Source organism: Diceros bicornis, chromosome 18 (assembly GCF_020826845.1).
Source record: "Diceros bicornis minor isolate mBicDic1 chromosome 18, mDicBic1.mat.cur, whole genome shotgun sequence".
Classification (NCBI taxonomy): domain Eukaryota; kingdom Metazoa; phylum Chordata; class Mammalia; order Perissodactyla; family Rhinocerotidae; genus Diceros; species Diceros bicornis.
This window is the reverse complement of record NC_080757.1, coordinates 21,579,997-21,606,871: the sequence shown is the minus strand read 5'-3', so window position 1 is coordinate 21,606,871 and position 26,875 is coordinate 21,579,997. Positions and strand designations below refer to the sequence as shown.

General features: G+C 39.9%; 1 protein-coding gene across 3 annotated transcripts in view; it reads left to right on the top strand.

Moving 5' to 3' along the window:
• The window catches only part of MYO1D (myosin ID), a 305,600-nt gene that overhangs the window by 202,453 nt on the left and 76,272 nt on the right, over positions 1 to 26,875 (top strand). For 2 of the 3 annotated variants that reach the window (XM_058560353.1, XM_058560350.1), the window contains one exon: positions 15,408 to 15,562. In XM_058560353.1, coding sequence (XP_058416336.1) covers positions 15,408 to 15,562 — 155 coding nt within the window. Of the gene's footprint in view, positions 1 to 15,407; positions 15,563 to 16,227; positions 16,621 to 26,875 lie in introns of those variants that run through there. The other variant, XM_058560352.1, reaches the window with a different exon arrangement.

The window sequence follows — 26,875 nt, the reverse complement described above, 5'->3', positions numbered from 1 at the left end:
CAAAGTATGGACCGAAATGGGAAGAGGCTGGTGCAATAAACACTATGTCAAGGACTCGTGGAATGATCTCAGCAGATACAGTGGCACCAGGGATAGAAGAGACAAGCCGTAAGAGGTTTCTGAGTTATTCTTAATTGAAATTAACATTTTAAAAAATATCTTCCATGTGCCAGGCACTAGTTTGATTTTCTACGTGTATTAATTTAGATTATTTTTTCATCCTCCGTATTAGCTAGGTAGTGTTATTGACCCCATGTTAAGGTGAAGAAACTGAGGCGCAGCACACTGATAAGCCTTACCCCAGGACATAAGGAGCAGTGCCTGGATCCGAGCACAGGCAGTCTGGCCCCAGAGTCTGTGCCCTTTTGCTGTCTGTGCTGCCTCCCAGCTGAGAGTAAATGAGTGGGGGAAATTGAGAGGACTTCTTTTTTAGGCTTGGGACCTGGTGTGACTGGTAGCACTTAATTGAAGTAGGGCCCTGAGAAGGAGGGTAGTTAGGGCAAGGTGATGAGTTTCATTTTTGGCCAGGCCAAATATACAGGCCCTCCAGGGGACCCCTGTCTGTGCTGTCCCCAGATGGGCAGAAATACCCATCTGGAGCTCCAGTGAAGAGTCGAAGCTTGACATTCAGATTTGAGAATTACCAGTATTTTAACGAGAGGGAAATTTGCAGCCCCTTCTCCCCACACAAGGCTTGTTTTGTCCACTCATGCCACGTGTGCCTCCTGACTCCTCAACTGCATTGTAAACTCCTTAAGGAGAAAACTACATTTCCTAATTTGTTTGCATGCATAATCTGGAATAGAGAGTTGGAATTTCCAGTTCTCGACAAGATGGAATAGATGCATTTCTCCCTATCCCTCTCACTGAATACAGCTCAAGACCCTGGACATTATATTGTAAAACAAACATAAGAAGATTGTGAAAGGTGGAGAGAAGGTGGGCTAGCTAAGGATCTTAGGACTTGAGAAGCGACATGGCAGTGAGTTCCCTGGGTTTTCTTTCTGCCTCCTATATATCCCGGACTGGGTGCTGGAGAAGCCCCCATCCCGGAAACATCAATGAGGGCAGAAAAGAAAAGCTTGCTCTCCCTTGGCAAAGGACCAGGAAATGGGCAGCCTAGCAAAACAGAAACCTTTTTGACAATAAACACTCTTCTCCAGAAAAACACCAGGGGGAAAAAAATTGCAGGCCCCCCTCAACTCTGATCAGCAAAGGCCTAGTGGAAAGCGTAGACCTCCACCCTTACCTGGCGGTAAAGAGGTGCCCCTCGTCCCTACTGGAGTGGTGTCGAAGAGGCCCAAAGGGGAGCCTGTACTTCCATCGCTACCCAGAGGAAGATGGGTGCCCCTTCCCCTCGTCATAGTGTCAGGGGAGGCTGCGTGAGGAGGCTAGGTTTCCACCCCTCCTGGTGGTTATGAGATGCCTTTCATAATCCAAAGGAGAGTAGTATCAAGGAGGCCAAGTAGGGGGCCTGGACTTCCACATCCATCCAGCAATAAAGCATTGGTGCCCCCTTCCCCTACTGGTCCATTTTTAGCAGAATCCTGCTAAAATAGAAGATTTAAGTTAGATCCAGAGTCTGATAACACAATACCCAGAATGTCCAGGATATAATCAAAAATCACTCATCATCCCTAAAACACAGAAGTACTAGTGTACATGGATTCAGCTTGTTGACAAACGTAGGATAAGGAAAATAAACCTAAAATTATGAGTGAGTAATCTTTTTGCATTAAGAGGGTCATTAATTTGTAAGGAAAAAAATTCAATTAAAAGACCAATAAGGAAAGCAACTTAATTAAGTTGATATTTTAAGTGAGAGAAAAAAATAAATTTAAAATGAATAATATAAAACTTGATTCAATTAGTACAACAATTAGCTTTGTAAAATAATTTGACTGTCTAGGACCCAGTTATTTCATAGTTTTACCTAAATCAATGGTTGCGTGCAATTAGAATCACTTGGGGAGCTTTTAGAAACTATAGGTGCCCAGCCTGATCCCAGACCATATAAATCAGAGTACCCCAGTGATTCTAATACACAGCCAGGGTTGATAGCCATCGGCCTAAATGAACCACAGGGGATAAATAGAATATAAGTGGGAGGATTTTTACACTTTCTCAATACTCAAAATAGACATGACAGAGTTTGTACACTACACTTTGCATGCTCTTTCTAAAGGAGCACCCTCTTGGGCCATTAGTCTTACTTCGTGCACCCTTGTGATGAATCTGATTACCTTTTTCCCAAGCCCACAGCAATAAATCTGAAGCCGTAATTAAAATGGAGTCAGCCTCTTACAGGCAGGCGTGTTCATGGTTGCAATATATGAAACTGAGAGTACGAGAAGTCTCAGAGGAGATGTAGTTCAATTCCACTAGATGGCTTGGTATTAAAAGACTTGTTGAAGTGATTTCTTGAGCTATTTCCTCAGAGCAGTCTTTTTGGAATTAAAAATCGATTTTTCATGAAACTACTGAATTTCAGGTTGCAAGACAAACCCAGGAACTCAAACTGCCAGATGTTCTAGGAGAGAGACCTCCAATAGGCCTGTCTGAGATTTTAGCAAAAAGAAAACAATTAGCCATTTGGCTGATACTCATGAACTGGTAGGTTCTAACCACCTTTCTAGTAAGGAATTTGACAAATTTAATCTAAATATGAAAAAGCCAAATTTGTGTGCCACACGTGAGATATTTGTGACAAAAGGAAAAAATGATTCAAGCATTTAAATTAATAGAGGAGGCTCTGGCAGGCCCGGCTTCTGTGTGACGCTCTCTAAAGGAATTTGTATTTAATTTTGTAAAGTACGAAGTTCAGTTGCGATGAGCACGTTATCTAGGTTGTACATTTTCTTCTTGATGGTCCCCTTAATCCCTATCAGGACGTGCCATAATTTAGAATAAACTGAAGTTGAATCTGGAGATGTTATTTATTCAGTGCTGTTAGATGGATTGGTATTGGAAACTTATTGAAGAGTTTTACTGAGTTGCTTTCATCAAGCTGTTAAAATCAAGGGTTGAAAGCCCTTTTCAATCCATGACATAAACTTAGCCCTTTAGTCAGTTAATTACAGTTATTCTCATTGACCCGAATAATATTGATCAATAGTACCAGGCGCGTGACTAGGTGCTTGTGTATAAAGTCGATTACACTGGCTTTAAGACAATTTTTTTGTTACTGCTCACGGCCCATATTTTGTATAATAGGTTTTATTTCACCACGAGAAAGTCATGTGGTTGACACATAGTGGTATGATTTTTGGAGCACATACACACGAACTCCAGTAGCCCTGGAGGAGCAGCTGTTTTAAAGCACATTTACTAATTAACGTTCACCATCACAACTCTGAATCCTTAAGAAAGTACAAGAATAATTTTATGATGTTTAGTGAAGCTGGAAAACGTTTCTAAAATATAGTATTTTCTTAAGTGTTCTTCCAACCTGGTAAAATAAAAAAAAAAAAAAAACTCGTTGAAAGCGGTATTTGTTTGTCAAGGAATAAACTCTTAGTTATCCCAAACTATGCATTCTTTCCATGATGCGTTCATAAAATTAATATTTTTCTGGTCCTTATTGCTACATCACAGTCTACCCCAAACTTAAAACCACAGCCATTTTGGGGGCCGGCCTGGAGGCATAGTGGTTAAGCTCGCGTGCTCCGCTTCGGCAGCCCAGGGTTCGCAGGTTTGGATCCTGGGCACGGACCTACGCATCGCTCATCAAGGCATGCTGTGGCAGGCGTCCCACAAGTGAAAAATAGAGAAAGGCAGGCACAGACCTTAGCTCAGGGCCAGTCTTCCTCAGCAAGAAGAGGAAGAATGGCAACAGATGTTAGCTCAGAGCTAATCTTCCTCACACACACACAAAAAAAACCACAACCATTTTGTTTTGTTATGGTTGTAGGTTCTTTAGGTCAGGAATTTGGAAAGGGCAAATCAGATGGCTCGTCTCCAGGCTTGTCTCTGCTCTACAATATCTGAGGCCTCAGCTGGGGAGACTACAAGGTTGGGGGTGACTCAAGGGCTGGAAGAGGAATCCTTTGAAGGCTCGTTCCCTCACGACTGAAGCTGGGCTAGGAGGACTTGAAGACTGGCACCGCTGACTGGAGGGCCTTATGAGGCCTCTTGGAGATGCTTGGCTTCCTCACAACATGGTGGCCTCAGGATAGTCAGACTTCTTACAACGTGGCTTAGGGCTCAGAGCATGAGTGTCCCAATGAACAAGCAGAAGCTGCATCCCTTTTATATAACCTCAGAAGTCATGCAGCACCCCTTCTGTTGCATTTTAGTGGTTAAAAACAAGTTTATGGTCAGCCTAGGTTCAAGGGGAGGGGACATAGACTGCCATCTCTCAATGGAAGGAGTGTCCAGAGGTCTCTCAATGGAAGGAGTGTCCAAGGATTTGTGAATATGTTTTAAATCCTCCACAGTCTGCCCCTTGGTCAAAAATTATTTACATTATTCTAACATTCAAAATGCACTCATCCCCTCCCAAGATGCCCCGAAGTCTCATCCCTCATGGTATCAGGTTCAGGGTGGAGGTCCAGGATCTCATCATCTAAGCCAGTCCAGTTGTAGTTCCTCAACTAGAGTTCCTTCAATCTGAAGACCTGTGAACTTCAGGTCTTTAAAAGGACAATTTATCTGCCCCACATATCCAACATACAGTGGTGATACAGGGATGGGACACCTCAATACACTTCCTGTTCCAAGAGATGGGGAATGGGAGGCACATAACGGTCACGGGCCATCTGTGTTTGCAACTAAGTAGCCTTCTTAGTTCACTTCCTGCCCACCAAAGGTTGGGGGTCCAGAAGCCTCATCACACTTTGTAATGTCTGTCCCTTTCAGTCCAACCCAATACAATTCCTTTGAAATCTTGGTGGGTTGACTGTGCATCGATTTATAATCTACTTCATTAGACAAAAACCACACTCATACATTTCTCCAAGATAAACTTTTCTATACCTTGGGCTCCTTGTGAGCTACTGTGGCACAAAGCCCATAGACTCTTAAGAGCCCTATGGTTTAATAGAGAAAATTTGTAAGGCATACTCTGAAGATCTGTAGAGAGCCTTTAGTCTGTCTGGAAGGTTCTGTGAAGCATTGCCTTAGATCTTTCTGAGGTTTTGACAAAGGATTTTACAATCCCACTCTGGATTTGATCATTGCCCTGAAACCATTTCTTAATTTGAGAATCATTTGCCGTCTGGAGAAGCTGGGAATAAGAAACAGTTTTATTTTCAAACCCAGCAAGTGCAGGCTTCTTTATATTTCCTCTAAATTTTGCATGAAAGCTGAACAGTTCTTTATTAAGATCATCTCTCTCCTCTCACATTTTTTCATAGACAGCAAGAAGCAGCCAGATGGCACTTTTAGTCTTCCATCTAGAAATCCTTATCTAGATCGTTGAATTTGTTAGGTACATTTTCTATTCTCTACTGACCCATAGGCAACAGTGTTGTCAAATTTTCTGCCACATCATAACAAGGGTCCCTTTCCTCCAGCTTGAAATAATATTTTCCTCGCTTTTCTTCAGGCCCTCACCGACACCTCCTTAAAGCCTGTTATGATTCCACCACCAGTCTCCTCTAGGCTCCTCCAGCTTCTACCCACTTCCCAAAGCCAGTGCCAACTGCTTTAGGACTGTGTTACAGTAGCACCTCATTCCTCCTTTCAGATTTTTTTCCACTTACTATTGCTGTGTGTCAAACCACCCCAGACTTAGTGGAGTAAGACAGCCACAATCTTATTATGTTCATGGAGTCCATGGGTCAGGCATTTGGAAAGGGCACAGTGGGGCCAGTTTGCCTCTGCTCCACAATATCTAGGGCTTGGGGTGGGAAGACGCAAAGTCGGGAGTTGGAATCTCTGGAACCCTTATACAGTCACTTGTCTGCCACCGGGGCTGGGGAGACTCAAACCAGGACTGCTGACCAGAGCATCAACACCTGACCTCTCTGAGAGGCTTGGGTTCCTCACAGCATAGCAACCTCAGGACAGTCGGCTCTCTTCATAGCGGCTCAGGGTACACGCACTCCGTTGCTTTCAAGTGATGGTTGTTTGTAAAGGGATAAACTCTCAGTTATCCCAGACTGTGCATTTTTTCCATGACGAACCTGCACAGTTAAGATTTCTGATTTATAGCTAGTTGGGCCAAGGAGGGAGAGGAAGAGAAGGAGAAAAAGGAGGGAAAAGGAGAGAAGACGGGAGATTGGGAGAGACAGATGAACAGAGAATAGAGAGACAAAGCGAGGAATCAAGTCGCCAGGCATCCTGCAAAAAGTCAGAGCATCTACCAAGTTTCTGAATGGAAAACAGAATGAACAGAATGTTCTCCATTGTTGAGCAGCCAAAGCAGTTTGTTAATTGAGCTTGAAAGAGCATAAATATTATAGCTCTGCATTCAAACCAAATAACTGAAGTAGAGGATAGTAAATCCAAAAGGCCAAGTGTATATATCAAAACACAAGCAGATACCTGAAGAAATTAACTGACCACTGCAATTTGATGAAAGCTCTTTGTATATTAGGCACATTTTGGTCAGAAGGAAAAAACCCAAGTTAATGAAGTCTCTTGGAGGTGTATGTAGAGTCCTAACCACAGAAGAAAAGAGGTCCTCCCACTCAGGAAGACCATGGGGTAGCTGCTTACTGGGAGCAAGTCTGGAAAAGAGGCCCCAGAGTGAAAACCAGACATGAAGCATTATAAAAAAGGCATCCATTCTCCTTCCTAGTTAGTCCTTGATGGTTTTAAAGGAGTTGATCATCATTTTAGAAGATTAATTCTTTTTAAAATAACAAGAGCTCAAGGGCTCCTATTACACTATTAGAGTCTTTTGACATAAAATGTCAGAGCCTTTTCTTTTGATTCACACATTCTCCAGAAACCTTCAGCTTCTTGAAATTATTGTTTGGGATTCTGGAATGTATAGCTGGCATTTTGAGGCCCCACAATTTCCACTGACAAAGCGTGTTGCCCGCAAACAGAAGGCAGAGACATAAAGATGCAGACAGGGAAGTAAAGAGGAATATGAAGCCAAAATGATGTGTAGTTACAGTGGACTGCGGGGGAGTGTTGACCCTGGCCTCTGGTCCGTTGTGATATTACGCCTCAAGACGCAGTTTTGCAACTACAGACATGTGCTTGGTATTGGTCCTTGTCCCGCAAAGTGAGACTGAATCTAATCCAACAACTATGGGTTTATAGCCTCAACATAAGGTTTTTTTAATTATTGAAAACTGGAAATTGGAAACCAAGGATTGTCTGTTATCATTAAGAGAAATCAAATGAAGTTAAATTCTGTCACAAGGAATCTTACTATAAGAAGAATATATAGGCAACCAAAAATAATTTAAATTCCAAACCACCTATTTCAAGCATTTTTGAATAAACCTATATTCTATTATCATAAGAATTTAAACAGTTCCTTTAAGATCACTATTATAGCATTTGGCTGGTTTGTCACGTTCAAAGATTAACTATTTTCTTTGTAAAATTCTCATAATCCTAACAGTACAACCCATGAAAACAGAGAAAGGATGAAGAGAAAATTCAGTATTTTGTGAGTTTGTTCTTACTATAGTGAACCCATGGACTTCTAGGTCTAAGTAAGGAGCTAATCTTTTAAGCTCTCAAAAGCTAAGTAAGCCAATTCAACTTATAAATATAGAACTAAGACTTAAAAAGAACAATCAGAGGAAACTCTGGCATGGTGAAAATGTTCTGTATCTTGATTTGAGTGTCAAAAATCATCCACCTATACACTTAAAAATCTGTGAATTTTATGGTATGTAAATTATACCTCAATTTTTAAAATCCCATGTGACTGATAGGTCAAGTTGTATGGAGTATTTTCGTGGGAGTATGGTTATATGTTTTAATTTCCAATTAATTCTGTTTTTACCTGCTATTTGTAAAAATAATGAGAGGTAGACGGTATCTCTCAACATAGTCTCTATCATTTAACAATTGTATTAAAAGATCCAGGCAAAAGTCTCTGTGCTCAGTCGTGATACTTGTTTTTAGTTCTGTAATACTTTTATGCAGTGGATGAAGTCTGTTCTCTTCTTTATCCGCAATACTTTGCTGCCAAAGATTACCAGTGGTTAGAAAAAAATTAAAACCAATATTATAGTGGTGATATAATAATAAATACATTTGAGTATTTACCAACTTACTATGGAGAGGAATACTGTTTTATATACCATGGGGTATTGTAAAATAAAAATGATATAAATACAAAACTTCATCCTTGCCCTGAAAAAGTGAAAGCCGTAGAGCCTGACTGCAAAGAGATAATCCTAGATGGACAGGCACACAGATAACACATAAACATGACCTATTAATAAGCCAAGTGACGTTGATGCGTTTCTTATTAGTGAACCATCCTTACACTTGTGGAATGTATTGGTCATGGTGTATTATCTTGCTGAATTCAGTTTGTTGATTATTTTGGATTTTTGCATCTGTGCTTGTGAGATTGCTCTCTAGGGGGTGGGGGGTGGGGGGGGTGGGGGGTGGGTGTGAGAGAGAGAGAGAGAGAGAGAGAGAGAGAGATCTTCATCAAGTGTTACTACCAGGATTAAATAAAATGAGTCGAGATGGTTTCTGTCTTTTTCTGTTCTAGAGCACCTGGGCCATGAAAATGTTCTGAAAGTTGGCCTATAACATCATCTGTGCCCAGTAACATTTAAGAAAGAATGTTTTTCTGACTCTCGAAAAACGTAAAAAAAATTTTCCCTAGTTATGAATCGATTTTGATTATTTTATCTTTCTTTGAGTCTTTTTAGTAATTTGTATTTTCCTATAAAATCATGCATTTCACAAGCTTTTTAATTTGTTAATATGAAATTGCAAATGTTATTTTCTTATAATGTCTAAAGTCAACACACATTTTTTAAATCCCTTTTTCATTCCTAATGTTAGATATTTGTGGGGGGTTTTTTTCCTGGTGTTTTTTTTTGTGTGAGGAAGATCAGCCCTGAGCTAACATCCATGCCAATCCTCCTCTTTTTGCTGAGGAAGACTAGCCCTGAGCTAACATCTATTGCCAATCCTCTTCCTTTTTTTTTCCCTTTTTCTCCCCAAAGCCCCAGTAGATAGTTGTATGTCATAGTTGCACATCCTTCTAGTTGCTGTATGTGGGACGCCACCTCAGCATGGCCTGACAAGCGGTGTGCCAGTGCACACCTAGGATCCGAACCCCGGGCCACCAGTAGCAGAGTATGAGCGCTTAACCGCTAAGCCACGGGGCCAGCCCTCTAGATATTTGTGTATTTGACTTGTTTTTTCTTGATTAGACCCTGCTAGGGATTTGGTTCTTTTATTGGTCTTTTCAAAGAACCAATTCTTGGATTTATCATATATGGTGTTTTTCTCATTCATCAACTTCTGCTTTTATCTAAACTAATTTTTATTTTGATAGATTTCTTTTGTTCTTTCTCTAGCTTTTTGATATTTAATTTACTTTCTTATTCAATAATAAAAGTATTTAAGGCAAGGTATTTTCTTTTGTATATAGCTTTGGCTGCATCCATGAATTTTGATGTGTAGAGTTCTTTCTCATTAACTTCTTTATTATCTATAATTGCAACTATAATCTCTTTAATCCAGGGGTTGCTTAAAGAAGTACTTTAAAAAAATAATTCTCAACAATAAGGTGGTTTTGTTGCTGTTAACCTTTTTGTAATTTTCTAGTGTTATTCTTTTTAATGCTAATTATGGTTACTGTTAAGTATTTAAACTGTTCTCTCTTAATCAATACCAAGAATAAAATGGATTTACTTATCTCCTCCTGTGAATGAAGACAAAATTACTATTTCTCCTCTTCCTATATTTTCAGACAGAAGATACAACTTTTTTAAAAAGTATGTAAACCTGAATGTTATTTTCCTGTGCAGATAACTTATTTTTTGTGCCTAGATACTTAAAGATTTTTTCTCTCTTTATTCTAGAAATTCAAATCTTTCTCGGGCTCCATTTCCATGTGATTCTCTGTTAAGTTGGGCTGGTACCTGTAACTCCTTTCTATCTAAAGACTCAAATCTTTCTGACATTGAGAAATTTCCTTCTTTTCTTCTTTGATTTTCTGCAGTATCTATTCTGTTACGGCTTCCATTGTGTTTTTAATTTATCATGTTTATCTTTCAGGATTATTTCTTTTTCTAATATTGGTCTGTTTTTGCACTTATTTCAGAAATGAAAATACAAATTAGAGATTTTCTTTTCTAGTCTGCTCTGCTTTCCTGCACTTACCTCGTTGCAACGGAGGACTCCTGCTCTGATTCCTCAGACTAGCCTCCTCCTCCTGAAGTGCTGGGTCTTTTTGCTGTCTGGTTGTGTTCACTGTTTGGTCCTCCTTACTGGAGAGAGTCTGGGAGAACTGAGATGGGTGACAATCAGAGATTGCATCTTCCTTGTTCAAATCTTCAATACTTAAAGAAGAGAAAGGTTTAGATTTATCATAGCATAGAGATCCCACAGATTATGGGAATGAAGAAGGCAACTAACAGGGTGAAGCTTTGATAAGGAGTTTCACTTTTGTTTGGAGAAACTTATTTGTCTGTTGGGGCTGCTCAAAGATAACTGAAGCAGTGACCCTTCCGTCCCTCATGTATTTCCACGCAGTCCTTCCCATTTGCATGGTGCTAATGTAAAGGATCTCAGATATTGCTGTCATATCTTCTCTTAGAGTGCAAAAACCCTTGAAGGCAGAGGCATTTTGCTTATTTGTCTTTTTATACCCCTGAGTTGCTACTATTTTTGATCCTAACCACAATCTTATAAGATAGATAAGGCATCTAGTATGATCCTTATCTTACAGAAAAGGAGACAAATGCTCCCCAAAATTAAAGGATTCCCTCAAGATCATGTGACTGAATTGGGATTAACACCTACGTCTTCCCTTACTCCACTGCTTTTCCCCACTTAGCATCCTGTCTCCCAGAACAAAAGGAGACATTCTGGATGCTATTTGTCCTGCCTTGGTGACAATAGAGGTTTAATCTTTCATTGTTTGTGTAGCAGAAGAAATTAGGTGCTGTTTTCTCTGGGACTCAGGCACGCCCATAGGCCTGAGCACACACATGAAGAATTCCTGTGCACAGCAGCATAAAGCCACCCAGATGGGGTAGAATGGGGAAAGGCAGGAAGAGAAGCCCACACCCCAAGGTGGGAAGGTGGCTGAGAAAAGAGTCATAGAAAGGGGCCCTCTATCTGGATGGTTTCACCATTCACTGCTGAATCTGTCTCTTTTCCCTGAACCCCTGCAGCTAATGTGCCTGGGATATGCTGGCAGCGTTACTGCTGTTTGAATTCTCATTTTATTAGGCTTTAATCAAGCTCTCCTGTAAAGTGCTACATCAATTCAGTTTTGAATTTTGCATATAAAATGATAAATTAGAGTGAAGCATCACAGACATAAAATGTTTTTTAAAATGAAAATGATATTTTTAATTTAATCATATAAAAATCATCTGGATGACATACATCTAAGTGGCGGAAAGATTGATATATTCTCTTATCCGTGGCCTCAGAAAGCCCGTGATCTACAGAGGTTTGGGAAATGATTTCCAATTCCTTGGATGTTTTCCCTTCTCTCCATTAGCACTGACCCTGGCGTTCTTTAAAATCAACCTAAGAGCTCACCTCCTATGAGAATTTATTCACTTGATGTTGAGGAATACTTACTTAGCAGCTTATGTTCATTTGTACATGATATTTGAAAAAGCTTGCTGTGGTAAAGAACATAGGTGTGGGTCAGTCTGCAGATCTGAGTTCCAGTCGCAATGTCTGCCAGTCAGCTAACCTCTTTGAGCCTCTTTCCTTATTCTGTAAAATATGGCATGGAACTAAATGGCCTTCCAAATGTACGAACTGTTAAAGTGTTCTTCAGTTATTTGGTATTTGTCTCTTCCACTGATCCAACTGGATTAGGAATCCCCCTGGAACAGGATTATACCTTCAGCATCTTTGGTACTTCCATCCCAGCCCCAGGCTGCCTGGAATTCTGCATTGCCCACAGGGTATCCCCAGTGGATACCCTGTCATTGTTGATTGCCAGACTGACAGCACCTGTGGCGGCCAGGAGGTGGCACTTTGGTATTTTCTGCCATAGAAGAACAAACTACAGAATGAGAAAATCACTCAGGCTTCTGCTTTACTGACCAAAATAGACTATCTAGGGATCAAAACAACCAACGAGCTGTATTTTTTAAATTTACATAGAATAACTAAAATTGGCTTTTGGTGGTAGTGATGAGATACACGTCCATGGATCTTAACACATGCATAGATTTGTGTAACCACCGCCACAGTCAGGATACCGAGTCATCCATCACCCAAAAAACTCCCTTGTATCAGTCTCTTCCTTACCCCAAACCCTGACAACCACTGTTGTCCATCCTTATAGTTCTGTCTTCTAGAGAACATCACATAAATGGAGTCATGCATTGACTCCTAGGTAACATTTTGATACTGACTGCTTTCATTCAACGTAATGCCTTTGAAATTTATCTGTTATTGCATATCAGTAATTTGTATCATTAGTTCATTCCTTTTTATTGCTGAATAGCTTCCACTGTATAGATGCATCACAATTTGTTCATCCATTCACCTGTTGGATGTTCCACTTGTTTCTAGTTTTTGGCAATGATGAATAGAGCTGCTGTAAACATTCCTATGTAAGTTTTTGTGTGAACATAAGTTTTTATTCTCTAGTATAAATGCCTAGGAATGGGATTGCTGGGTGACATGGTAATTCTATGCTTAACTTTTTGAGTAACAGCCAAACTGTTTTCCTAGTGATTGTACCATTTTACATTCCCACCAACAATGTGTGAGAGTTCCAGTCGTTCTACATGGTCACCAGCATTTGGTATTCTCACTTTGTTGTTGTTGTTGTTTGTCTTGTTTTGTTTTTATTTTGGCCATTCTGATAGGTTTGTGGTAGTGTCTCATTGTGGTTTTAATTTACATTTCCCTAATGGCTAGTGATGTTGAGCATCTTTTCACGTGCTTATTTGCCACCTATATGTCTTCTTTGGTAAAGTGACTTCAAATTTTTTGCCCATTTTTAAGTTGAGTTGTTTGCTTTCTTGTTGTTTAGTCTTCAAAGTTCTTTATATATTCTGCACACAAGTCCTTTATCAGATATATTTTTGCAAATATTTTCTCCCAGTCTGTGGCTAGTTTTCTCATTTTCTGACCAGTGTCTTTCTCAGAGAGATGTTTGTTTGATGAAGTTCAGTTTAACAATTTTTTTCTTTTATGGGTTATGCTTTTGATGTCATTTCTAAGAAATCTTTGCCCAATCCAAGGCCATGGAGATTTACTCCTGTGTCTTCTTCTGAAAGTTTTATAGTTTTACATTTAAATCTATGATCCATTTTGAATTCATTTTTCGTAAGATGTGAGATTTAGGTCAAGGTTTATTTCTTTTGTTGTGTGGATGTCTAAATGTTCCAAGTTATCCAGATGTCCAAATTATCCTTTCTCCGTTGAATTGCCTTTGCATCTTTGTGAAGAATCAATTGGCCATATTTGTGTGTGTCTATTTCAGACTCTCCATTCTGTTCCACTGGTCTATGTTTTTATTCCTTTGACAATTACATTGTCTGATTACTGTAGCTTTATAATCAGTAAGGAAAATCAGCCACTGCGAGTCCTCCAACTTTACATATTCTTCTTTTTCCAGGTATTTTGGCTATTCTAGTTCCTTTGCCTGTCCGTACGCATTTTAGAATCAGCTTGTTGATGTCTACAAAAAAACCCTGCTGAGATTTTGTTTGCGATTGCGTTAAATCTATAGATAAATTTGGGGAAAATTGGCATCTTAGTATTGAGTTTTCCTATTAATGAACACATTATTTCTCTCTGTTTATTTAGATTTTTCTTTTATACCTTTCATCATCATTTTAATTTGATTTCTTTCATCAGCATTTTGTAGTTTTCAGCATACAGGTCCACCCACATTTTGTTAGATTTATATCTAAGTATTTTTGTTTTTCGAGTTGTTGTGGATGGTCGTGTTTTTAAATTTCTGTTTCCAATTGTTCATTGCTGGTATATAGAAATATTTTTGTATGTTGGCCTTCTATCTGGTGACCTTGCTAAACCCACTTTAGTTCTAGGAACTATCTTGTAGATTCTTTGGGATTTTCTATGCAGACAATCATGTAATCTGAATATAGAGACATTTGTTTCTTCCCTTTCAGTCTGTACGCATTTTAAATTTCTTTAAACCTGCCTTTTTGCACTGGCTAGGGCTTCTAGTATGATACTGCACAGCAGCAGTGACTGTAGTAATCCTTGCATTGCTCCTGATCTTTGGGGAGAGACATTCAGTCTTTCACCACTAAGTGTGATGTTAGCTGTGCGTTTTTATAGATGTCATTTTTCAGGTGGAGTTCCCTTCTGATCCTGGCTTGCTGAGAGATTTTTATCATGAATGGAGGTTGAAGTTTGTCAAGTGGTTTTTCTGCATCAATTGATATGATCATGTGGCTTTTTTTTTTTTATTCTGTTGCTATGATGCATTACATTGATTTTTGAGTCTAAACTAGCTTTGCATTTCTTAGATAAACTCTCTTCTGTCATGGTGTATTATTGTTTTTATATATTGTTGGATTTGATTTGCTAATACTTTGTTGGCCATTCTTACATCCATGTTCGTGAAGGATATTGGGTATTGGTTTATAGTTTTCTTTTCTGGTACTGCCTTTGTCTATTTTTGGTATCAGGGTAAGCTGGCCTCACAAGATAAGTTACGAAGTGTTCCTTTCTCTTCTATTTTTAAGAAAAGATATGGAGAATTGGTGTTATTTCTTCTTTAAATGTTTGGTAGAATTCATCAGTGAAATCATCTGAGCCTTTTCTTTTTCAAAAGATTTTTAACTACAAATTTAATTTCTTTAATAGCTATAGCACTATTCAGGTTATCTATTTCTTCTTGGGTGAGTTTTGATAGTTTTTGGCTTTCCAAGAATTTTTTGGATTTGTCTAAGTTGTCGAATTTATGTACATAGAGTTGCTGAAAGTATTCTTTTATTATCCTTTTAATGTCTATGTGGTCTGTAGTGATATTTCCTCTTCCATTCCTGATATTGATAATTAGGTCTTCTCTGTTTTATTCTTTCAGACTAGAGGTTTAGCAATTTTACTGATCTTTTGAAAAAAAGCCAGCTCTTTATTTCATTGATTTTTCTTTGTTTTCTGTTTTCAATTTCATTAATTTCTGTTCTTTATTATTTCCTTGCATCTGCTTGTTTCATGAAACTTGATAAAAATTAAGTTCATCAGGGTTACTAAGCAAAAATGTATTATTAAATAACAAAATGCATTTTTAAATTTATTCTTTTGAGAACCGTCCTCATAGTTTTCCATGCTTTGTCTCTTTGCAGCTGACTGGTCTGAGTGTCTCCAATGGAAAGGACCAACTTGTAGTGTTCCATACAAAAGACAACAAAGACCTCATTGTCTGCCTCTTCAGCAAACAGCCAACCCATGAGAGTCGAATTGGAGAACTTGTCGGAGTCCTAGTGAATCATTTCAAGAGGTAAAGTTTGATTTTTATAACTAAGGCAAGTTTTAAACATATGAAATCTTTAATCATAATTCTCGCTGAACTTCTTTTGTGCCAAATTTAGTGTATTGAGTTATTTTCCTTCATAAGGACAACTTACATCATCTGTTTCACAGAAGGCAAAATTAGCATCCAGGCTTAGTTTCAAGATTAGAAATGATCCTCTACTTTTCCAGCCTCCAGCTGAACCAACATTGAGAGATTTCCCTAATGGTGATTTCTTCACTGCAGTCCAAATGTAATTAAATCCAAAAGATGGAAAAATTACTTTATATTCTTATTATCATAGCTTCTCATTTGCCCCAAATATAATCAGTAAGTGTGTATACCATGAATATAAACAAGTTAGAAGGCACATTTAGGATGACATGTAGGTCCATGAAGACTAAAGGAATTCCTGAGAGAGGCCTCTAGAAGACCTCTAGAAAAACATGAGGTTGTGATGGAACGTGGCATATTCTGAGAACTTCATATTAAACCTAGATGATATCTGCGGTGTATATATATGTGTGTCTTGTGAACAGTGATGTGATCCTGAGGATGATGGGGACTAGTGAATGACTAATTTTAAGCAGGGAAGTGATTTTGTCTGGTTATTTATTGGAGTTGTTTTAGAGACGGGGTTTTTCTTCCCACAGGAGGTCATGGAGTGTTTGGGGTAGGGTGCTTCTCTGACTCCAAAGTCAGATGTTCTTCCCATTGTGGCACACTGTCTCTGCCTCCCCACCACCCTGATGCCGAGAGAAGACTACTCCTCAAAACTTAGTGGCTGAGAAATGAGCCCAAGTCCAGTTCCCTTTCTTCCTAAAAGACATTTCCTAAGTTGCCGGAAGCAATTGAGTATTCCTTGTTAGTATTGTTTTTTTCTTTAAGTTTAGACGTGGCTTTTCTCCTCTCAACAAAGGCATATTTAGAATCAGATGTCCACATGTCTAATTCTACTATGTTCATTTTTGCCGATAAATAAATGGAGTGTGATTTTAGAAGTCAGCTGCACAGACCACTTATTTTCTGTTATTAAACCATGTATTCTAAATCAAAATAGATCATTAAATATCTTCTATAGTTAAATACTATAAGTAAGGTAATGTTTAATAGTCATCTGGTGGAAAAATATAAGAATCTGACTAAGGAATTACCAAAAAGTAATAATGAACGTATAGGCCTTTGAAAAGTTCCCTTCAATCTGCCAAATAATTATAAAGCTAAGGGAAATACTGAAGAATTTAAAATGGAAGGGAAAGACAGAGGAGTCATCTCTACAATGAAGTCTGTTAGCTCAAATAAGCAGGCTTATTTTTCTCCTAATATTTAAATGTCTTTAAAATTTATAAATGGAAGGAAGAGAAGACTGTCAAGATGCTAGGTTTTTTATAGTTTCTTCTTGATGTTCTTATCCTATGAATTAAGAGGTCAAATAGAAATAAGAGATAAAATCTCTCTTTCCTGCCCCCAGAAAGTGCAGGCTTGGAATTTTGACTTAGAATTATAGTCGTCAACTTGCCATTGACTTCTTAAGGAAAGGTTAATTTGATTTTTTTTCTAGCTATTTTCCTTTATTGTCAAGTATCATATCATTGCTGTGACTTTGAAGATCGTATTGTATTTTACAAGCATAATGATGTGGCACATAATCTTATTTGTCCCTGGGTTAATTATGGAAATCCAAAGGTGAGAGGGATTTAAGTCCAGACCAATTCATCATCTTCCAGATAATTTCCCTAAAGTGCCTTCTGAGAAGTTCTCTAGTTAGAAGTTGGGAGGAAAGGGCTCAAAATAACAAAACATGCCATTGATAAACTAGATTTGAACAAGAGTCATTGTCTTAAAAAAATTATAAAGAGAGAGGATTAGGACTTAAAGTCTTTGAGCAAAATTCCAGCCAAGTTTCAGAGAGAAGAGGGGAAAGTAAAAATCTTGAAAAAAAGAGTATCTCATTTTATTAGGCCAGCACAACACTATACCCAAAACAAATAAGGATAACACAAGAAAATTATAGTCCTGTCCTACTTGAGTGCAGAGATTTTTTTTTTAAATCCTAAATAAAATAACCCAAAATTGGTCCAAGAGTGTTTAAAAAGAATAATGCATCATGACCAGTGAGGCTATACTCTAAGAATACAAGGATGGCTATCCATTAGAAAGGTCTATTCATATAACAGTTCTTAGTAGAAGACAAAAATACAGTTTGATAAAATTTAATACTCCTAATAAAAAAAAAAAAGAATACATCTTCGGTAAACTAGGAGCAGGAACAAATAAGAAGCAAACCTGCACCTGCCGACCACGCCCAGGTGAGCAGGAATGGTCACAGGGTCACCCCCTGAGGCCTAAAGAAGCTTCTTCTAAGTCATGCTGACCCCAGCGTCTGGAGGGTGAAGAGAAAGGACACCGGCAGCTGAGGGAAGAAGTGGCCTCAGGCATAGGACGCTGCAGTTTGGGGAGAGGATGACGTGAGGTCACAACCTGGATTGAAACCCTGGGTGACAACCTCACCTCTTCAAGGGCTGCGCTTCAGCCAATAGCTCCCCCCACTGAAAGCAAATCAGCAACCAGAAAGAAAGCAGCAAGAGAACTGTGCGTAGGCCATATGAAAATAAGAAGCAAAGAAAATGAGGAAAGGCAGGTGAAGAAAAAAGGAAAATATGGGAATAAAAAAAGGACAGGTCCAGCACAGACCCATCAGAACAGAGGCCATTCAGAAACACCTGATAGAGCCGTACCAGTGAGTCCTGGCTGTATTCCACGGTCAGAAATGACACCAAGGGAGGAAGAGGGGGGCCCCAAAGTCAAATATGTTTAAGATATGCTAATGAAGTTAAACAGGTTTCTTTATTGTGTTACTTCTCAGAGCCTTTAATATGTGTTTGTTCATTTTAAATACAGCCGATAAAAAAGTTGTAAGGCTATATATTCATATAGGTATGACTATGTATATTCTAGACTATTTCTGGAAAGATATGCAAGAAATGGGTAACAATGTTTGTCTCTGGAGAGAGAGGGGAGATGGGGTACTGGGAGAAAGGTAAGAGGGAGATTTATTTATTTTTCATTGTAAACCTTTGCAATAAATATTGTTACTTATCTAAAAATTTTTTCACTTTAATAATAAACAGACGGCAGCTAGTTTTTAGGCATATTATAGATGACTCTGGATTCATAGTTATTTTCCTTTCCTGTTTAGAAAAGAACAAAAGAGCTTTCTAAGCGACTGATCTATCTCATGGCATTTGAATATTTACCTTAAAATAAACCCAAATAAAACCTCTTGGCATATCATTGCTGTATATGGTCCCGTTGTACAGTCACACGAACCTAAGGTGAGGTTTCCTTTTCTGTGGTTTTGTACCGGTGGTTTGCCAGGCCAGTTTGCTTTGCAGAGGTTATGAAAATGGCTGACTTGACTTCTGGTGTGTAGCTCATTCTCAGCAGCGACTACCTGGTGGTGGTGAGCTTTTCTGCCCGCCAGTAAACAGATGGTCTCACGTTGGCTCCCCTAACGACGGAGTCACCAGAAACTGTGATATTAAGCTGTCAAAGGACCCATCTGCCCTAGTCAGCTGTCCAGGCATTTGCCTGTCTGGATGCTGGAAACCTCAGCATAACCCCAATCTCGGGCGTAGAAAATTCTTGTTTTTCCTGCTCTGTTTCTATGGATAAAAGCCAAAAGTCAATGCCACCTGCTTCTTGTTCTTCCTAAGCATTGTATCTAATATCTGCTTAATTAAAGGAGCACCGTTACTGAATTTAACTGAACATTTGACCTGCTTCTCTGTTGTAGTTTGCTTGTGTTCTTTTTAAGTCACATTGAAAACCACGGGTAGACTCAGACTAGTAAGCCAGGCCATTGGTTGCAGCCTGGGCAGTACAGGCTAGGGGCCAGGGGACATGAGGCCTCCTGGCCAGAGGTGGTGGAAACAGAGGAGTGAGGCCACCTCTTAAAGCCTGTGCTGCTGGCCCTCCCTGTCCAGCATGGCCGCTGCTCGCCACCTTCTGCTGCTCCTCTGTCCTGACCCCGAACACACGTTTTCACGGCTCTTGATCTGTGTTCCCAGACGGCTTTCCTTGAACGCCTGGCTGCTAATCATGGTAGTTTATGTTCCAACTAAAAATATATAAGTAAAATAAAGATAGTTGAAAACAATGTAGATAGCTAATTGGTTATTTAAATTATAGTCCATCTCCTTGGTGAAGTATTTGGGCCATTTAAAATTATGATTATTGAAGGCATCTGATTTATGGTGACAGAACAGTGAGTGACCACAGTTCACCCTCCCCTGCCTTCCAATAGAGGTATACACGAAAACGCAGAAAGAGATGCCAACTTTCTGTAGTACTGGAAACTAGAAATGTTGCTCAACCAGAGGCCCACTGAGAGGGACGTCATTCACCTCTGCTCACAGGTCACCTCTTCAGGTTCCCCTGACCGTCCTATAGAGAATAACGGTTCACCCACCCCAGCACTCCTGCCCCCTACCCTGCTTACCTTTTCATCATGGCTCTCATCTCCGTCTGACACTGTATCTTTACTTGTTTATTTCTTTATTGTGTATATTCCAACTAGAATCTAAGTCCCATGTTAACAGGGACTTATTTCTATTGTTCACTGTAGTTCCCCTAGTGTTCAGAACAGTGCCTGACACTTGGAAGGCTCACAATAGATAACGGCCCAACACCGAGGCTGGCTGATGGGGCCTGCTGGCCGCAGGATACTTCCAGCCCTTTCCCACTGATATGTGTGTCTTGCCCACCAGAAGATGGTGGCTTAGTCCTCCTTCTGTATGAGAGAAAGGAAGAACTCTTTTACAGTTTCTTGTACCTTTTTCTTTTCTTGTACTGATTCCAGGATTACGGCTCTAAGCAATGTGGTACATCTGGGGACAGAAGTGAATAGGTATTTCAAGATATTAAATCAGCAACTAAAAGAGCTGTGGGCTGGAAGAGCCATGGGTACATTGTACGCTGGGGGGTGCAGCTTTTCATTTACTTTTTTTTTGACAACTAAAGAACTAGAAATAATTTCAGACTTTCCTTGTCAGTAGGAACAGACAAGGAAGCGAGATGTTGGGATTCCTGCTCAGATCAGCAGCTTCAAATAAGTAAAAGACTTCAAAAGCACAACTGGAGGCTGTGCACATAAGCCAGCTCTTAGCTTAAAAGCTGAGAAATGGATTCTAACTACAACTACAGGTGGACTGTAAGAAGGAACCCAGGAGAATCCATATGCCGCTTTTGTGCCAGCACCAGGACTGAATAGATGTCTCCTTAGATATGAGACCTATAAAAAAAAGACAGTAGCAGTGAGAAAGGTGTAGACTGTAGACCTAAAAGAAAAAGAACTACAACTACAGGTGGACTGTAAGAAGGAACCCAGGAGAATCCATATGCCGCTTTTGTGCCAGCACCAGGACTGAATAGATGTCTCCTTAGATATGAGACCTATAAAAAAAAGACAGTAGCAGTGAGAAAGGTGTAGACTGTAGACCTAAAAGAAAAAGAAAAGCGTATTTCTGAAAAGGATTATAACAGAAAATTCTCGTTATAGAAACTATCTGTATTCTGAATAAAACTCAAGAAAGCATAGATTCTACATAAACAGACCAAAGATTACATGACAGACTGAAATGAAGAAGGGGCTGGCTGAGAAACAGAAATGTTCAGTTATTTAAAAGAAGTAAGAAAAGATACTTAAAAATTCAAATCACCATTAAAATGTGGGAATGACACAGTTGGTATTGCAAAAAATAGAACTGGCATGAAAGAAAAGTTTAAGAAGGTCTTGGTGTACAGAGGAAGAGGACAATGACAAAGAAGTTGACAGATACAGAGGATAGAGAACAAAACGTTTACATTCAAATAATTGATGTACTTGAAAAAGAGAAACTGAGCACAAGTAAGGCTGTGTTTCATTGATTCTAAGAAGAATATTTTTAAAAATTTTAACATCTCTGAAATGGGGATGTGGTTTATAATTGATGGATTCTTACAGTGATAATGGGCAACATCCTATCTTTCTTAACAATACGCAGAATAAGGGTACATCTTACAGAGAAGGCGTCTTATATTTAATAAAATGTGGTAGTTTAAAACATACTAGAAGAAAATATTCCTATGCTGAAAACACTTTGTCTGAAGATCTAAAGTGCCTGATTTGTTACCGTAATGACATTTTTTAATTTTAAAGTTTAACAAAATATATATAAAAAGTATTTGAGCATACAGACTAGGGGGTGGGGTGAGATTCCCTTACAAAGGAACAAAAATTAGGATTGCCGCAGTCTCTGTTCTGTAGTAGTAAATGCCAGAATCCAACAAGCAACAGCTTTAGTCTTTTGAGTGAAAAAGATTAGGGCCCAAGAATTATATTCCCAACCAAGCTGTCACTTGTGTTTAACTGACAAACAAGCCTCAGAAAGTATGCTACTGGGATTCTTTGGAAGAGGAACAGCTATGGTCAGAGAGGCAAATCTGTCACAATCTCCATCTTTCGTCTCCATTCTCTTTGCTTGCCATCTTCATTCTCCCACAATGGCTTCTCCCACATGGCTGGAAATCTGCTAATAACCTCCAGGCTCACCTTTTCCACCTTTATCACCAGTGAGGAGTTAAGGGTCGTGTTCTCTGGGCTACTGTCCAAAAATCCCAGGGAAATGTTCCTGCAAATTCAATAACTATGGACAGAGTAATAAGATTGTCACCACATGGGTAAGATGCCTCCCTCAATGGCAGTCACTTGGGCCAGAGAAGTGGGTCTTCTCAGAATATGGAAGTCTCCAATAAGACCGGGGGAAGAACATTTTTTGGAAGAGGGCAAGGCAGAGCTAGGTGGGAGTGTTTGGAGGTAAGGTGTGTGAGGCCAGCATTTCCCAAAAGAAGCAGAAAGAAGTGCCGGGCAGGAGAAACAAGTGGTATAGCATTGTTATTAGTTTTGAAAACATAGAAACCATATAAAAGTCCATCAAATATATAAACACGGTTTATATATACTATAATATATAAGCAAATATATAAGCACAGTTAAATATATTATTGTATTTCCATACAGTGAAATAGCAAGTAGCCATGAAAAAACAATGATCATCTTTGTATATCAGGGTTCCTTAAAGTGTAGGCTGCATCTGCATTAGAGTCACCTGAGGGTGCCTGTTCAAAAGGCGCATCCCTGGGCCCCATCCCCGGCCTTCTAAATTGTAATCTCCAGGAATCTGCACCTTGGCAAGCCACGCAGGTGATCTCCGTTCATTTCATGAACTGACACAGAAAATGACCAAGATGAGCGCATGATGTTTTCATATGGCCATCTTGCTGAAGCCATTGTAATCAAAATAGCTTTAAAAAAAAAAAAATCAAACCACTAAAGCTTCGTGTTTTTAAAATTATTGTTACCAAGTAAGGTGCAAAATAAACCCCTCCCCCCACCCCGCCCCAGTGAAGAAAGGTGGCGGTGGGGGATGGGCTGAGGTTCAGAGGAAAGGGTAAGGAGGGGTGGAGATTAGGTGTGAGATGAGCATTGGCAGATAATCGCACAGGACCAGGATTCGGTTTGCCACTTCTGCTTGTTCCAGAAAGAGCCATCACTCATTCTAAGCAGTGGTTTTTAGTTACCCTAAGAAGTTTGCATTTAGGACCTACCTGCCCATTTCCAGATAGGAAACCCACCTGCAAAAAGCAGGCTTCCACAGAATGCACTGTACCCATTTATATATACTCCCACCCATCTGCTGTAAACAAAAGAACACAGAGAGAGATCTTAAAAGCCTTTCAGTGTGACTAAGCCAGGACCAAAATCAAACGGCGTTAAGGTGTAACAGCTGCTGTAGACTGTGAGCCATCCACTGACTTTCCATTTCTCTCCCTCTGCGTTGTGCCCATCTGCCTTGAGAAGCGACTGCCCTTGAACAAAGCCCCCTTAGAGGACATGCAGGGACACACAGTGCCATCTTCAGCTTTACCTGCTCTTATGATGGAGATTTTCTGGGGATTTTGTACAGATTAAAGATACGTATTTGCTTTATGACATATCCATCGTTGCCTTGCATGTTGAAAGAGTAAATCCAAAAGTACTGGAATACTGATCATCTTTTCAGCTTCTCCGCAGGGAGATATTGTACATTTAGAGTAATCATATTACTTTTCTAAGGCCCACAACACTGAACATTACAATATATGTTAAAATGCAGATCTTCCTGTGAGGTATTTGTGACTTCACCAAATGATTAGCAAATAATACCCTGGTTTGTGCTGTCTGTTGGCATTTTTTTCTCCATTGTTAGATGTAACTCTTTAACTTATTAGGACTTTTCAAAGCTTTCTTAATGTGTTTATTTCAAGTCTTAATCAACTTTGTAGGAATCAGGATTTTATGTAAGCATAATATGCTTAACCAAGTGTTTTATCTGAAACAAAGACTGTTCTGGTTTCATACCATCATTCAGCCTGCATTCACTGAGTCCCCACTGCAGGCCTGGCTCTAGGCAGTGGGAGGGATACAAAGATGGACCATTTGGTCCTTTCTCTCAATCAGCTCGTAATTTTGTGGGGAAAGTGGCATGTCCGCTCTACTGCCTGATAGTGCTGTTACGGGGCCATAGGCAGAGGGCCCAGCCTTGGAAACATGGGGATAAAATTCCCCTTTGCCTATGAGTCAGGAAAACCCTGATAGGGCAGGTGGTCATCCAGCTGGGTCTCCAAGGATGGCTGGAGTTTTATCACTTGGGGATGGGGCAAGATTTGCAGAATATGCAAAAGCATGGTGGAGAGAAGTAGCTTAAGTAGGAGCTCATAAAACCCATGCCAGTGAATTTTAACTTTATCATGTAGGTTGGGGGAGAAAATAAGTATAAAAATATAGTACAACTGTCCAATGAGACAAAACCTAATGACACATATCTTCCAGCCTGGAGATACTCAAGAATGTAAAATAATTGTCCACTTAAGGGAAATGGGAACTTGAGAACACTAGCTGAAATATAATAAGTCTTGGGGCCGGCCCAGTGGCGCAAGCGGTTAAGGGCGCGCGCTCTGCTGCGTTGGCCCGGGGTTCGCAGGTTCGGATCCCGGGCGCGCACCGACGCACCGCTTGGCAAGCTGTGCTGTGGCGGCATCCCATATACAGTAGAGGAAGATGGGCATGGATGTTAGCCCAGGGCTAGTCTTCCTCAGCAAAAAGAGGAGGATTGGCAGATGTTAGCGCAGGGCTGATCTTCCTCAAAAAAAAAAAAAAAGAAATATAAAAGTCTATGGCCCCCACATGCCAAAAAAATTAATTAAATGGAGAAAGAGCAAGGTAGAGGTTAGAAAGGCAGGGGCAACTGTTAGTAATAAAACCAGAAATCAAAAGTCCTCGAAGGGTTACTATAACAAAATTCCTTAACCTTTGTAATTTCCCTGCTGTTTGTTATTTTGGTTACCCAAAATATATAGTTATTAGCAATAAAAATCCCTAAAATGAAAAGGATCTAGATTTTTGCCTTCAGGGACAGCAAGGAAGTGAGAGGTTGAAGAAGCTTCACCCCGTTCTACAGCCATTTTTAGGGAGAGAAGATTCCCAAGGGATAGAGTGAATGATGGTGATACTAACTGGGGGAAGGAGGAGCTTGGGTGTGGGGACATTTGTTGTCTGGTCTGTCCAGCAGCGGCTTCTTCTGGAACCTCCCTCTTCCCTATCGTACATCTCCATGGTTCCCACCAGAGGCACCTGGTGGGAACCTACTTCTTGGAAGAGCTGAGTAGGGCAGGGGTGGCACCTGCCCCACACTGCACCACTTTTCCCTTCCTCCAGGTTGTTGGGCTTCAGACCAGAGAAGACCTACGGTAGGTCATTGCCTCTCCAAACGCTTGGGAGCTGGGGGTGACCATGTTTCCAAAGGTGGAGAAAGCTGGACTCAGAGAGAACAGCATAGCTGACCCACAGAGAAGCGGAGACTTGAGGTGAAGGAGAATCTGATGCATCCAGGCCCCATGTCTGCTTAACTGTGGGGCCCGCCTCCGTGTGGTCTTCAGATTGGATGACCTTGGGTGATGCTAAGATTTTGTTTGATCTGAAGCAGGCCAATTTGTCAGAAATCGGTTCACCAGTGTGCATGTGGTTGACAGTATTGTAATATACACTTGGAAATTGTTGGGAGGGTACATTTTTTATTATGTGGGTTTTTTTTGTGACAGTTTCTTTAAATGGATAAAAAAATAAATTCCCCAAACGTCAATTTGCCAAATGGCAAATGGCCAATTCACTGGATTTGCAAAAATTTGCAAAGTTACCAAAAACGGGTTTCAAGGAATGTTCTTCTTGAATGTGTGGCTCTTAAGAGCATTTTAAGGCATGTTCAGGTTGAAGAAAACTAAGGCTCTTGGATTGGCTTAGTTTTTTTATGAATTTTAGCAGAAAAATGGACTGTACTCACTTTGCAAATATGTTGTTTGGAGTTTATTTAAAATGGTTAGAGAAGGGCATCCTTTTGTTAGAAACTTCCAAAGAACTAACAAGCGTGTCTGTCTTTTATACAAGCATTGTGCTCTTAAGGGACTCAGAAGTCCATATAACTATTCCCAAATAGCATGCCAGATATGGGAATTGACTATCACAGACAGGCAGCCTACATTTCAGGTCATCAAGACCCAAGCTTTTCCTAGAAACTGGCACTACCCACTTTCCAAACCAGATCTTAAAATAAAAAGCAATTGTCAAAATCCACAGATTTTAGCATTTCCTATGAGAAATTTAGTTTATATGAAATACTCAAATCCTCCTTCAGTTATTTTCCATTTGATATTTAGTATTCTTCCATGAAATTTGCCAAATGACTAATGCATCTAATTTACCAAGCTTACCAATTTACCAAAAATTTGTTTCTTTTGACTCTTTATAAAGTTTACAATTCCGTTGAGATGGTGATTAATAGCTTTTGAGAATTTCCACAAAGTTTTAATTGATCGATTTTCATAGCAACAGTTTAAGGAATAGTCCGTTTGTTTCTGGCGCCACTGCTGCAGCTGGAAGTAGCTGGGACAGAAGAGGAGAGAAGTGAAGAGAGGAGTGTGTGCCCAGTGCCTCTGAGCTGCCAATGCCAGGGGAGGAGAGGCTGAGGAGCAGAGAGGGGGACGACCAGGGCGGCCAAAAGGCTGAAGGGTGAGGGAGAGTCGGAAGGCCCAAGAACTCTTAAGTGTTCAGGGCCCTCATAGGCCCTGCTGCTCCACCCAGTAAAAACTGGATAAACCAAAAGCAGTTTTGTTAAATATGCAAATTAGGTAAATTTGGCAAATTGGTCGTTCAGCAGATCGATCCTT